Here is a 14,835-nt window from a genome sequence, read left to right on the forward strand (position 1 = left end):
ATCAGTTCTTGCTGTGGATGTGTGACGCCCAGATAATTAAGCTAGAGTGAACCTCAGCTAATGATGCCACGTCACCTCGGTTACTGTTGTTAATCTCGCGTTAGTTCAAAACCGGTTCAGAATTCAAATTTAACCTAAATTAAGATAAATTATTTCTACAAAAAAATAAAACTAAAATGTTCAGAATATTCTATAAATTTCACCTGGTCATTGTCATGTTGAACCCAACATTATTTGACCCACCAATTAATTCCTAAGAAAATAATAAATGGTCCATCAGCAATTAAAATGACCTTTTTAAAATAAACAATTATTTATTTAATTCACATTGCCTCCAAAAAGTTTGTGAGCATCATCATAACACGACATTGCATTTATGTGCTAGGTTTCATATCTTACTAAAATTATTTAGTGCCTCAAATAAATAGGAGACAATGATAGAAAAAGGAAATAGAAAATGAAACAAAACAAAGAAAGGAAGTAGAAGAAGAAAAGGGTCCAAGTGGGACTGGAAGGCCCAACCCACTTGGGTTACCTTCAACCTGTAGCAGGGGGTTGCGTGGAGCACATCCACCTACACCATGGCGCCGTGGCGCGCATCCACGACTCCCCCTCGCCCTACACAGCCCCGGCGCCCCCTCTCCACAAACCCTAGCTCCCCCACTTGCCTCGTTTTCCCCTTTCCCGAGCCGCTCCTCTCCTCCCCTCCCTGCACCGAGCTGCCGGCGCCATGGTTGCCGTCGTACGCGCGCCCTCTGTCGTCCCCGCACTGTAGGGAGGTGCCCATCCGCTCCGTCATCCTCCCCTTCGTCGTCTACACCCATGGGATCGAGCCTGGAGCCGCCCCATCATCGCCGTCGTCCTCGTCTTCATCGGCGGTCGCCACCGATGCCCCGCCGCGGATCCATGCTCCGGCACGCCCCCGACCGATCCGAGCTCGACGTCAACCCTCCCTTGGTGAGCAGCGCCGATTCCCCTTGTCTCCCCCTCTGTTAATCGCGTTGTAGCGCCGTCCCCGTGATTTGGTCGCCGTGCCTTGAGTTCTCTGAAGCCCGCGTCCTCCCGTGCCGAGCCGTCGCCTGGGCGCTCCCCTGCACCCCCGCGCGCCTCTGTGCCCGCTTGCGTGCCCCCGCGCGCGCCCGCACCCATTGTCGCCCGCCCTTGCCCGCTGCCGCCGCCCTTGCCCGCTGTCGGTGCCCCGCGACCGCGGCCGTCGCTGCTGCTGACCGTCAGCTGTTGCCACTACCGCCGCGTACTGCTCCTGCCGCAGCGTTTCACTGCTCTGCTACCGCTGCTACAGTAACTGAATGTTACTGTAGCGCTGGCTAGCTTTTGCTATTTCTACCTTCTTAGCTCTCTGGATGGCAACAAAATTATGGTCAAACAAAGTCTAACTTCGTTGAAATTAATTTGTGTTGGGAGTACACATGACAACCTCCAAATTATTCCATTGGACCAAATTCAAATACGGCATGGATTCATTCCTATAAAAATAACAAAAGTCTATGTTCTGTTAAGAGAGAAAACTGAAAAACAGATTTACTGTCTTAACTACTTCAGAGCTGTAAATGGACCTATTACAGAAGTTGTTCCGGCTATCTAATGGCATGGCCTTGTAGTGCTGTTGATGTAGAGTAAAACACTTATATGTAGTGTCTTCATTAGGTCTACATAACATTAGTTATAGCCTTTGGAAAACAGCCAAGTGAAGTTTAAAAAAAAACTGAACAATTCTCAGACTTAGCCAATTTTCAGGAATTCCATAATATTGTTTAAACTTCGAAAAATCATAGAAAATAAGCTGTAGCTCGGATGAAAAAACTTTGTACATGAAAGTTGCTCAGAACGACGAGACGAATCCGAAAACACAGTCCGTTCGTCCGCCACACATCCCTAGCATAGCGAACACGCAACTTTCCCCCTCCGTTCACCTGTCCGAAACGCGAAACACTGGGGATACTTTCCCGGATGTTTTCCCCCTTCGTCAGTATCACCTCCTACCGCGTTAGGGCACACCTAGCACCGCGCATTGTCTTGTCATGCACCGTCATGCTTATGTTTGCATTATATTTATTGTTTCTTCCCCCTCTTCTCTCGTTAGACACCGAGACCAACGCCGCTGCTACCCAGTACGACTACGGTGTTGACGACCCCTCCTTCTCGGCTGAGCTTCCAGGCAAGCCTCCCCCCTTGATCACCAGATATCGCCTATTCCTTCTCTCTACTGCTTGCATTAGAGTAGTGTAGCATGTTACTGCTTTCGGTTAATCCTATTCTGCTGCATAGCCTGTCATTGTTGCTACAATTGTTACCTTTACCTGCTATCCTAATGTTTAGTATAGGATGCTAATGTTCCATCAGTGGCCCTTCACTCTTGTCCGTCTGCCATGCTATACTACTGGGCCTTGATCACTTCGGGAGGTGATCACGGGCATATGCTATATACTTTATACTGTTACATTACTTATGATACTGTTCGGAGATGGGGGCTGAAGGGGCAGGTGGCTCCATCCTGGTAGAGGTGGGCCTGGGTTCCCGACGGCCCCAACTGTTACTTTGTGGCGGAGCGACAGGGGAGGTTGAGACCACCTAGGAGAGAGGTGGGCCTGGCCCTGGTCGGCGTCCGCGGATACTTAACACGCTTAACGAGATCTTGGTATTTGATCTGAGTCTGGCCACTGGCCTATACGCACTAACAAACTACGCGGGAATAGTTATGGGCACTCGGTGTCGTGGTATCAGCCGAAGCCTTCATGACGTCAGCGACTGAGCGGCGCGCGCCGGATTGGACTGGAACGCCTGCTAGGCTAGGTCTTCTTCCGGGCGTGTACGCAACGTGCAGGTGTGCAATGGGCGATGGGCCCAGACCCCTCGCGCGTAGGATTTAGACCGGCGTGCTGACCTCTCTGTTGTGCCTAGGTGGGGCTGCGACGTGTTGATCTTCCGAGGCCGGGCATGACCCAGGAAAGTGTGTCCGGCGAAATGGGATCGAGCGTGTTGGGTAATGTGGTGCACCCCTGCAGGGAAGTTTATCTGTTCGAATAGCCGTGTCCCTCGGTAAAAGGACGACCCGTAGTTGTACCTTGACCTTATGACAACTAGAACCGGATACTTAATAAAACACACCCTTCCAAGTGCCAGATATAACCCGGTGATCGCTCTCTAACAGGGCGACGAGGAGGGGATCGCCGGGTAGGATTATGCTATGCGATGCTACTTGGTGAACTTACCATCTACTCTCTTCTACATGCTGCAAGATGGAGGTGGCCTGAAGTGTAGTCTTCGACAGGATTAGCTATCCCCCTCTTATTCTGGCATTCTGCAGTTCAGTCCACCGGTATGGCCCTTTACACATATACCCATGCATATGTAGTGTAGCTCCTTGCTTGCGAGTACTTTGGATGAGTACTCACGGTTGCTTTTCTCCCTCGTTTCCCCCTTCCCTTCTACCTGGTTGTCGCAACCAGATGCCGGAGCCCAGGAGCCAGACGCCACCGTCGACGACGACTCCTACTACACCGGAGGTGCCTACTACTACGTGCAGGCCGCTGATGACGACCAGGAGTAGTTTAGGAGGATCCCAGGCAGGAGGCCTGCGCCTCTTTCGATCTGTATCCCAGTTTGTGCTAGCCATCTTAGGGCATCTTGTTTAACTTATGTCTGTACTCAGATATTGTTGCTTCCGCTGACTCGTCTATGATCGAGCACTTGTATTCGAGCCCTCGAGGCCCCTGGCTTTTATTATGATGCTTGTATGACTTGTTTTATTTTTAGAGTTGTGTTGTGATATCTTCCCGTGAGTCCCTGATCTTGATCGTACACGTTTGTGTGTATGATTAGTGCATGATTGAATTGGGGGCGTCACAAGTTGGTATCAGAGCCGACTGCCTGTAGGAATCCCCCTTCCACACTCCTTGGCCAAAGTCGAGTCTAGACATTGCAAAACTTTTACTAACATGGCTGTGTGTCTTACGGGCTCACGTCGCCATTTGGGTGGTATTAGGATCTTTTACTCCTCGATCTTTACTCTGGGTCTCTGAACTCTCTTCTATTCAGGTTAAAATGAATTTACTAACTCTGACTCTATGGTCTCGTAGTTACTTCCTCCCGGAGAGACCCTCACTCCAGATGATTGCTTGGTGCATCGAAGGATTCCAAAGATACCCTCCGATGTTCTCTCGAGACTTTGTGCATCGGTATTGCAATTCCCTTCCATCGATAAACCCCTATGGGTAACCACGTGCACTTGCCATTCATACAATCATTCCGCGTTGATCTTGTTATTACAAGATACCCTGGAATTTTCACTATTGCTCCGAGAATACTTTGTGCCTACTGCCTTGCAGTTCTTGCCACATGAATACCCCCTACGGATAATTCCTCGCACTTATCGAGTATCCGTTCTTCCCCCGTTGTTCTTATGATTCACAAGATACATGGAAATACTATCTGATCTTTTGAGAATCCTCTGCAGCCTATGGCTCTTGAGATTCTTGTCTGCCTACATTATGGTTAATTCCAAATGCCTAGCAATGTTCATTGATGTCCTTTTCCTATATCATCTTGGGTCCCTTGATTCAATATGTTATGAATGTTTGCAATCCTTAATCAGATCCTGGAATTCATCCTTTCGGCTCAGACGTCATTTTAAACATGGGCTGGATCTCGACCAATCAAATTGCCATCGATTGTACCCCTAAGCCTACTCAACTTATCCATCCTTTATCAGAGCGTTTGCTTCTGATCCCTTGATTTGGAAATCATAATTCTTTTGCATTTGAGCTTTGAATTAGCCTGTTATTTCTAAAACCTGATCTCCTTGCATTCTTTCTTCAACTAGTTGTGTGCCGATGCTCACATCAGCTCCACTATAAACCGTCAGATCCTTTGTTGGATTATTATTTGACAATGTCCCTCATATTTAATCGCCTTGTGAATTCTTCCCTGAAACAAAATGCCATTAGTAAATCCTATTCCCTGATTTGGCCAACCATGCTCTGCTTTCGAGCTGGTGATATTTACTCTTGAAACTCGTGGTATATGTTTATAAGATGTCTTGATGGGTTGAACCTTATGCCTTCCTTAATCTGTGTGAACCCGAAAACTTTTCATGGGTCATACTCCTCTAGTAATTCACCCGGTAGGTTTTCACACAGAAATCATTTTTATTAGAGCAGTGAATGAAAGGTTATGCATTGGAGAAGTGGGAGTCGACCTTGAACTTTGTGTTCATGCCCATGGACATGATGTAGATCTTACCATTAAAGCTTCTCCTAAATTAAATTATTCCCTTGGTATAAGTTCATCTTATATCTGGGATCTGGCCTTTTGCAATCGTGGTTCCGACCATGTTCTCCTTTAAATACCATTTCACGTGCAAGTTTAAGCACTTGTCTTCTGTAGAGCAATACCCCAGTCCAACCTCTATTTTGATCTGTCGTCGAGTATTACCCCGAGGTATCTCGATAATATCACAGAACCATATTACGTCTTATGAGTTCTTCTTCAAGTATTATTTCTCACTGATTCCAATTTTCCCTGGGTTCTGAGTTGTTAGACACTCAAGGACACCAATAGTGAACCGAGTCTGTACTCCGATTCAATAACTCTAAGTAATTTTCATTGTTTACGAGTTTAATAATCCTTCAAGTTAATCCAAGCCTAATCGGCTATATCATTATCGTGCTAAATGTTAACTGTGCTACATGGTCCTTATTCCCGGAGCACAACTTTCGACAATGAGCTAAGCTTATGTCGATTTCCTCGTCTTATCGTTTCACCTCGAATAGCAAACTTGAACTTGATTTCAAGTTTGTGTCGTTTCCGTGGATCCAATAATCTCTCGCTGCATCAGTCCTTTTGCTGGATGCAGTCGCTGTTCGAATACATCTTCATGGAGCCTCTCGACAAAATTTGTCGTGATCATCATCAATATTTTGACTCCTTTCAGGATGTCAATTGAATTCATGATGAGACATACCATCGTTGCCCCTCGATGATTGTGTTATCATCGACAACATTCTTGCCTTCCCCCAACAAAAACTTGTTCATGTTATAGATGCAACTTGCTGTCCAGCTTGTATGATGTTCTACCTTGAAGTATTAATGTCCTTTATGACAAGGATGTTGTGAGGATTGCTCCACCTCTTAAGAATTCTGGGTATAGTGATACTTCTCACCATCATCCTTCTTTCTTGGTCCTCGTGTTGATTCGAACGGTGCTGTTTGGATTCTGCCCTTCTAGCAACCATATTGCTTTGAAGTTAATGGTCGGCCGTTCATTCTTAGACTATTGATTATTGAATCACCATCCTGACATTGGTCGTGCAACCCAACCCATATTTCGGGCGCACCTTTCAACCAATGTTTAATTGTGTATGTTTTCCTCGAGCTTACTTCATTATATCATTTGATCTGACAAATGTTATCTCCTTATCCACATAATTGTGGAGATCCATTTTTTTGGATACCTCGTTGAATTATCGTTGAGTCCATCAGCCACCTCCTCATGCTCTCCTTGGCTTAATGATGAACCCTTGTTCGAAACTCGCTTACATAGTTCATTTCCCTAGAATCATATAATGTCATCTCGTCAATTGTGTTGCACCTTTCCTTCTCAGGCATCCTGAATTTGAGGTATCCTGACACCAATCAGATCTGAATCTCGGTTAGATATGATGGTTGGAACATATTTTCAAGGGTTATAACATTGGTCTTTATATGAACTGGTAAGATGATGTCATGCCTAGCACACCTGGCCGGAGGCCCTATTGTTGTAGTTTCCTTTTTAACAAAGTTAGCCATTCTTCCATGAGGAAATTGTAAGACTTATTCTATAAGTTGTTCCTGATGGATCCCTTGTGTATCCAAAGTCCGACCTTTCCTTGAAGACCATGTCAGTGCTATCTCGAAGCATGTCTATGGTACTCCGATTTTCAACAAGAACATTTGAAGCCCAATGCTACATGTTTCCTGCTCAATTATCCAAACACCAATGTATGGGTAATGTCATGAAAAATTCTTCCCCTTACCTAAAGAGTTTTCTACATTATATCCTGTCATGGATATCATGCTCTGCTTGTCCTTGGGAAGGATATAACCTTGAAATATGTGTTTAAACACATTTTTCTTTCCATTGTTCTGTTTAATCTGATAATCATATTTTCCTTTCCATTGGTTGGTTTAACGTTGCTTGTGATCTATATGATCTAAGCAGTAATATTCTCCTGCTTATGTAAACATCTCGGTGTACAATTCTGTCAGCAAGACCCTGTTTCTATTATTGATGACATTTCGGTAACCGCCGATGGACTAGAACTTTGCCTATTGGTCCGCCTCGTTCAATGAGCAGGAAAATGGTTTTGTTCGTCCCTCGCCCTTGGTATCGATGTTGTTGCCGACATAACCGATAGACTATCCTCTGACATGCCTTGCTTACATGATCGTGCAAGATGTCACCACCCTTCCTACTTTTAACCCACATGGTGGGCCCATAACCCACAGTTCCATAGGATTGAAACCTGACTCTCATGTACATCACTGTTCCGAAGGTTATTCCTCATGCTTGGCTTCGTATGAAATTCACGGGCCACCGTCCTAGTGATCTTTTCTGGTAACAGACGCAATACTCAATCTCGTTGCTCTGGACCCCTTCCGCACGGTCTTTCAGTCATCGAACGATTGCCTATCCGTTTGAAACTTCTCATGGTACCTTCTTACTTTGCTCTCGATATCTTCTTAAGTTTCAACTCGGGAGATACTTATGCTTCTTCCCCTGAGTTAACCGTCCGATGCTCAATTTTATTAGGATCCGTCCTTATAGAGTTTTCCCCTCTTATCCTTTCGTAAGTACAGTTTAGATCCTGAAGGAAGGACGACAACTTCATCGTGATGCATTGATGCATAGGAATGAAGACATCAACGCTATGGATCGACCTCTTCGAGAAGAGCTACCAAGACCAAGAAGATTCGTTAGAATTTTGGAACCAAACTTTTCCCCCTTACTCTACCTCTTAAATCTCGGGACGAGATTTCTTGTAGTGGAGGAGATTTGTGACGCCCGGATAATTAAGCTAAAGTGAACCTCTGCTAATGATGCCACGTCACCTCGGTTACTGTTGTTAATCTCGCGTTAGTTCAAAACCGGTTCAGAATTCAAATTTAACCTAAATTAAGATAAATTATTTCTTCAAAAAAATAAAACTAAAATGTTCGGAATATTCTATAAATTTCACCTGGTCATTGTCATGTTGAACCCAACATTATTTGACCCACCAATTAATTCCTAAGAAAATAATAAATGGTCCTTCAGCAATTAAAATGACCTTTTTAAAATAAACAATTATTTATTTAATTCACATTGCCTCCAAAAAGTTTGTGAGCATCATCATAACACGACATTGCATTTATGTGCTAGGTTTCATATCTTACTAAAATTATTTAGTGCCTCAAATAAATAGGAGGCAGTGATAGAAAAAGGAAATGGAAAATGAAACAAAACAAAGAAAAGAAGTAGAAGAAGAAAAGGGTCCAAGTGGGACTGGAAGGCCCAGCCCACTTGGGTTACCTTCAACCTGTAGCAGGGGGTTGCGTGGAGCACATCACCTACACCATGGCGCCGTGGCGCGCATCCACGACTCTCCCTCGCCCTACACAGCCCTGACGCCCCCTCTCCACAAACCCTAGCTCCCCCACTTGCCTTGTTTTCCCCTTTCCCGAGCCGCTCCTCTCCTCCCCTCCCTGCACCGAGCCGCCGGCGCCATGGTTGCCGTCGTACGCGCGCCCTCCATCGTCCCCGCACTGTAGGGAGGTGCCCATCCGCTCCATCATCCTCCCCTTCGTCGTCTACACCCATGGGATCGAGCCTGGAGCCGCCCCATCATCGCCGTCGTCCTCGTCTTCATCGGCGGTCGCCATTGATGCCCCGCCGTGGATCCATGCTTCAGCACGCCCCCGACCGATCCGAGCTCGCCGTCAACCCTCCTTGGTGAGCAGCGCCGATTCCCCTTGTCCCCCCTCTGTTAATCGCGTTGTAGCGCCGTCCCCGCGATTTGGTCGCCGCGCCTTGAGTTCTCTGAAGCCCGCGTCCTCCCGTGCCGAGCCGTCGCCTGGGCGCTCCCCTGCACCCCCGCGCGCCTCTGTGCCCACTTGCGTGCCCGCGCGTGCGCGCCCGCACCCGCTGTCGCCCGCTTGCGTGCCCGCGCGTGCGCGCCCGCACCCGCTGCCGCCCGCCCTTGCCCGCTGCCGCCGCCCTTGCCCGCTGTCGGTGCCCCGTGACCGCGGCCGTCGCTGCTGCTGCCGCTGCCGCCGCGTACTGCTCCTGCCACTGTGTTTCGCTGCAATGCTGCCGCTGCTACAGTAACTGAATGTTACTGTAGCGCTGGCTAGCTTTTGCTATTTCTACCTTCTTAGCTCTCTAGATGGCAACAAAACTATGGTCAAACAAAGTCTAACTTCATTGAAATTAATTTGTGTTGGGAGTACACATGACAGCCTCCAAATTATTCCATTGGACCAAATTCAAATACGGCATGGATTCATTCCTATAAAAATGACAAAAGTCTATGTTCTGTTAAGAGAGAAAACTGAAAAACAGATTTACTGTCTTAACTACTTCAGAGCTGTAAATGGACCTGTTATAGAAGCTGTTCAGGCTATCTAATGGCATGGCCTTGTAGTGCTGTTGATGTAGAGTAAAACACTTATATGTAGTGTCTTCATTAGGTCTACATAACATTAGTTATAGCCTTTGGAAAACAGCCAAGTGAAGTTTAAAAAAAACTGAACAATTCTCAGACTTAGCCAATTTTCAGGAATTCCATAATATTGTTTAAACTTCGAAAAATCATAGAAAATAAACCGTAGCTCGGATGAAAAAACTTTGTACACGAAAGTTGCTCATAACAACGATATGAATCCGAATACACAGTCCATTCGTCCACCACACATCCCTAGGATAGCGAACACGCAACTTTCCCCCTCCGTTCACCTGTCCGAAACGCGAAACACTGGGGATACTTTCCCGGATGTTTTCCCCCTTCGTCGGTATCACCTCCTACCGCGTTAGGGCACACCTAGCACCGTGCATTGTCTTGTCATGCACCGTCATGCTTATGTTTGCATTATATTTATTGTTTCTTCCCCCTCTTCTCTCATTAGACACCGTGACCGACGCCGCTGCTACCCAGTACGACTACGGTGTTGACGACCCCTCCTTCTCGGCTGAGCTTCCAGGCAAGCCCCCCCCCCCGTTGATCACCAGATATCACCTATTCCTTCTCTCTACTGCTTGCATTAGAGTAGTGTAGCATGTTACTGCTTTTGGTTAATCCTATTATGCTGCATAGCCTGTCATTGTTGCTACAATTGTTACCTTTACCTGTTATCCTAATGCTTAGTATAGGATGCTAGTGTTCCAATAGTGGCCCTTCACTCTTGTCCGTCTGCCATGCTATACTACTGGGCCGTGATCACTTCGGGAGGTGATCACGGGCATATGCTATATACTTTATACTATTACATTACTTATGATACTATTCGGAGATGGGGGCTGAAGGGGCAGGTGGCTCCATCCCGGTAGAGGTGGGCCTGGGTTCCCGACGGCCCCCGACTGTTACTTTGTGGCGGAGCGACAGGGGAGGTTGAGACCACCTAGGAGAGAGGTGGGCCTGGCCCTGGTCGGCGTTCGCGGATACTTAACACGCTTAACGAGATCTTGGTATTTGATCTGAGTCTGGCCACTGGCCTATACGCACTAACCAACTACGCGGGAATAGTTATGGGCACTTGGCGTCGTGCTATCAGCCGAAGCCTTCGTGACGTCAGCGACTGAGCGGCGCGCGCCGGATTGGACTGGAACGCCTGCTAAGCTAGGTCTGCTTCCGGGCGCGTACGCAACGTGCAGGTGTGCAATGGGCGATGGGCCCAGACCCTTGCACGCATAGGATTTAGACCGGCGTGCTGACCTCTCTGTTGTGCCTAGGTGGGGCTGCGACGTGTTGATCTTCCGAGGCCGGGTATGGCCCAGGAAAGTGTGTCTGGCCAAATGGGATCGAGCGTGTTGGGTAATGTGGTGCACCCCTGCAGGGAAGTTTATCTATTCGAATAGCCGTGTCCCTCGGTAAAAGGACGACCCGGAGTTGTACCTTGACCTTATGACAACTAGAACCGGATACTTAATAAAACACACCCTTCCAAGTGCCAGATATAACCCGGTGATCGCTCTCTAACAGGGCGACGAGGAGGGGATCGCCGGGTAGGATTATGCTATGCGATGCTACTTGGTGAACTTACCATCTACTCTCTTCTACATGTTGCAAGATGGAGGTGGCCTGAAGCGTAGTCTTCGACAGGATTAGCTATCCCCCTCTTATTCTGGCATTCTGCAGTTCAGTCCACCGATATGGCCCTTTACACATATACCCATGCATATGTAGTGTAGCTCCTTGCTTGCGAGTACTTTGGATAAGTACTCACGGTTGCTTTTCTCCCTCTTTTCCCCCTTCCCTTCTACCTGGTTGTCGCAACCAGATGCCGGAGCCCAGGAGCCAGATGCCACCGTCGACGACGACTCCTACTACACCGGAGGTGCCTACTACTACGTGCAGGCCGCTGACGACGACCAGGAGTAGTTTAGGAGGATCCAAGGCAGGAGGCCGGCGCCTCTTTCGATCTGTATCCCAGTTTGTGCTAGCCATCTTATGGCATCTATGATCGAGCACTTGTATTCGAGCCCTCGAGGCCCCTGGCTTGTATTATGATGCTTGTATGACTTGTTTTATTTTTAGAGTTGTGTTGTGATATCTTCCCGTGAGTCCCTGATCTTGATCGTACACGTTTGCGTGTATGATTAGTGTACGATTGAATCGGGGGCGTCACAGGATGCTAATCAGATTGCGAAGGATCCAGCTAAGCTTGCTGATGAGATTGTCGTTTGTGCTTATGATCAGTAGGTTCTAGCTTATGAGGAGGCTCTTCGCAGTTATCATGAGGCTCTGTCTGCTTACACTCATTGGCTTGATGATAATGCTCATGTTGTTATTGTTGTCCTCACTTGCATTGTTCTGTTTCAGTATTTCTCTGAGTTCCTAGGCCTCCCTATCGTATTTGAGATGTGGACCCGTCTTTGTTAGCGCTATCAGCCCTCTGGTGATGCCTTATACCTATTTGTGGTCCGCCATGAGCATGCCAAGGTGACTCTAGTGTTGATGATTTCTATGCATATAGTTCTGCTATCTGACGTTAAGTTGATTCTCTCCGCACTACTGGTTGTTGTACTTGCCAGTCTTCCAGGTTTGTTCGTGTTGGTTTTGAGTTTCATCGTGTCTACGAGTTCCTGTCCCGGCTTCGCAAGGAATTTGAGACCTAACGCGCTCATTGCGTGTGGCCTTATTTCCCTCATGGTTGTGCTTTCTGAGATTCGTGCTAAGGAGACTCGCTTACGTGGCCCTGGTTTACTTGAGGTTCCCTCTGCGCTCACTGCTTGAGCTCATGCTATGTCGCCTGCTGCACCGCTTCGACTCTTTCCCGCTGCAGTGCTCTGCTGCTCTTGCCCACTCCCATTGACGGTCAAGACTGCTCTCATCCTCATTATGGCTACCGCGACCAGGATGGTCATCTTGACTCTCAGTGCTTCCTTAAGAAGCGCCACATGACGAAACAACAGACGTCGCCGCCGCCCGTCCCATCCCCTTTCCAAACCCTCGACGAGCCGACCTGTGCCGCCGGCCGGCGACGGCCCCTGCCGAGGGCGCCGAAATGGAGGAGGCAATGCCGCTAGGAGGTAGCGGAGGCGAGCACGGCTACGGTGAGCCGGCAGCCGCCCGCGGAGGCCGGGACGAGGAAGATCCATCCCGTTCTCCGCATCCGGCGCCGTTGCCGTTGCTGCGAGGCCTCGCCGTCATTCCCACGGCATCTGAGGTTTGCTCACATCGTCCTTCCAATCCTAGGTCTCGAAGTTGGTACCGGGAACCTGAATCACTGAATGAATTCTTTATACTACCATTTTTAGAAGGAGGAAAAGAAACTGAAGGATGTGCGGCAGGAGGAGGACGAGGTTCCAGCAGCGAGCTTTCCGGAGGACGCTCTCATGGAGATCCTGTCACGGGTGCCCGGCAGGCCGCTGTGCCGCTTCAAGTGCGTGTCCAAAGAGTGGCTCGCCCTCTGCTACTACTCCCACATCCGCAAGAGGTCACCGCAGGCCATGTCCGGCTTCTTCTACAATGATCACGGTTTCCGTTTCCACAATTTGTCCGGAAAAGGTCCTCCCATGGTCGACCCCGACCTCTCTTTCTTACGCAGCAGCTATAAGCATTTCAGTGTCACGCAGTGCAGCACCAGCCTTCTCTTTTGCAAATGCTGGAAAGTTCCCTATCCCAAGCAACTCGGTTGGAATTCTCTTCCCAAAGGAAAACCCGAGCAATTTTTTGAATGGCCTGAGGCCGACGAATTCGATTACGTTGTCTGCAATCCTGCCACTCAGGAGTGGACTTCGTTGTCTCCTATAGAATTGCCTGATCACCTTCCGCTTTTCCGCCCAGGCAAATACTTTTTGGGTTCTGACGCGGCCATTCCTTCCCGCTTCGTCGTGTTGGTGCCCCTGAACTCATGTCAGACATATGGCCTGTCGGCAGACATGATCTACTCATCAGATACTGGAGGATGGACTTTCACACAACACAATGATTTCAGTACATATCCAATTAGTTATTCGGAAAGCACCTTCCTAAATAACACTATGCATTTCCCTACTCGTTATTCGGTAATAGTCATAGTGGATATGGAAAGGAAAGATTGGAGCGAGATTAAGATGCCACGTGGCATGACAAATTTACCTCTCATGGAGGCAAAGATTGGGGGTAGGGGTGCCTCTTCGAAAAGGAAAAATGTGCTCCCTCCTCCCGGTTTGATTTTTTTTTCGTTTGTAGAAACCAATTAACATGGGATCTAGGCTGGAAGATCTTGACGCGAGAGATCCAACGGTGAAAACGGTTTGAGATTTGGACGCACTGTTTAAGAAATAAAATATTTTGAATATATGAATATATGAAAAAAAACTCTCAAATTGCAACAAGTGACACGCATGCAGTGCGCCACTTATCGCAACCCGGGAATGTGCGAGTGATCTTTGAAAAGAGTACTCTTTAATTAGTGATTTCAGACTATTAGACTGGTTTTAGTTTTGAAAATAATAGACGACCCGCTTTGAGTCTTGTTTTCCAAGAAAACAAACATATCACTGTAGCAACTTAAAAAATGAACGTGGATTATAAATGTTTATGAATTCAAAAAATATTTTTGAATTTCAGAAAATGTTGATGAATTCAAAACTTTTCCAAACTTTCAAGAAATATTTGTCGATTCTTAAATGTTCATGAACAATTTTTTCCCAATTTTAAAAAAGTTCATGAATTTAAAAAATCGTCAATCCAAAAAATATTCATCAATTAGTAAAACAACTCGAATTTCAAAAATTGTTCCCACATTGATTAAAGAAACCAACGATTCAAAAAATATTCACGAGTTTCAATTATTGTTCCAAACTTTAAAAAATCATGAGTTTCAACAGTTATTCATGAAATTCGAAAATTATTCATAAATTCGAAATGTGTTTGCAAATTTCAAAAAATATTCCCAAAAATTCAAAAAAAAGGAATTGCAAAATGAAAAAAAGAAGAAAAACTCAAAAGAAAGTAAACACATAGAGAAAGAAAAACCTTTTTCAGAATATGCGCCAGCCCATATGTGAGCGATCGAGCAGGATTAATAGGATTCCCGGTCTCAGAACTCACAAAATCACTAGTTAAGGAGTACTCGTTGCAAAGATCACTCCCACCT

General features: G+C 46.9%; 1 protein-coding gene across 1 annotated transcript; it reads left to right on the forward strand.

Moving 5' to 3' along the window:
• Window positions 1-12,756: 12,756 nt before the first annotated feature.
• Window positions 12,757-14,365, forward strand: LOC109765786 (uncharacterized). Its single transcript, XM_020324558.3, has 3 exons — window positions 12,757-12,918; window positions 13,010-13,856; window positions 14,307-14,365. The coding sequence occupies exons 1-3, from the start codon at window positions 12,757-12,759 to the stop codon at window positions 14,363-14,365; spliced, it is 1,068 nt and encodes a 355-aa protein (XP_020180147.2).
• Window positions 14,366-14,835: the final 470 nt, after the last annotated feature.

The sequence above is a fragment of the Aegilops tauschii genome, chromosome 7 (genome assembly GCF_002575655.3).
Source record: "Aegilops tauschii subsp. strangulata cultivar AL8/78 chromosome 7, Aet v6.0, whole genome shotgun sequence".
NCBI classification, from domain to species: domain Eukaryota; kingdom Viridiplantae; phylum Streptophyta; class Magnoliopsida; order Poales; family Poaceae; genus Aegilops; species Aegilops tauschii.

Coding starts and splice junctions, on each gene's coding strand:
- LOC109765786 (XM_020324558.3), top strand. CDS start 12,757: ATGGAGGAGGCAATGCCGCTAGGAGGTAGCGGAGGCGAGCACGGCTAC. Junction 12,919..13,009: donor TCATTCCCACGGCATCTGAG/GTTTGCTCACAT, acceptor TACCATTTTTAG/AAGGAGGAAAAGAAACTGAA. Junction 13,857..14,306: donor CATGGAGGCAAAGATTGGGG/GTAGGGGTGCCT, acceptor TTTGAATTTCAG/AAAATGTTGATGAATTCAAA.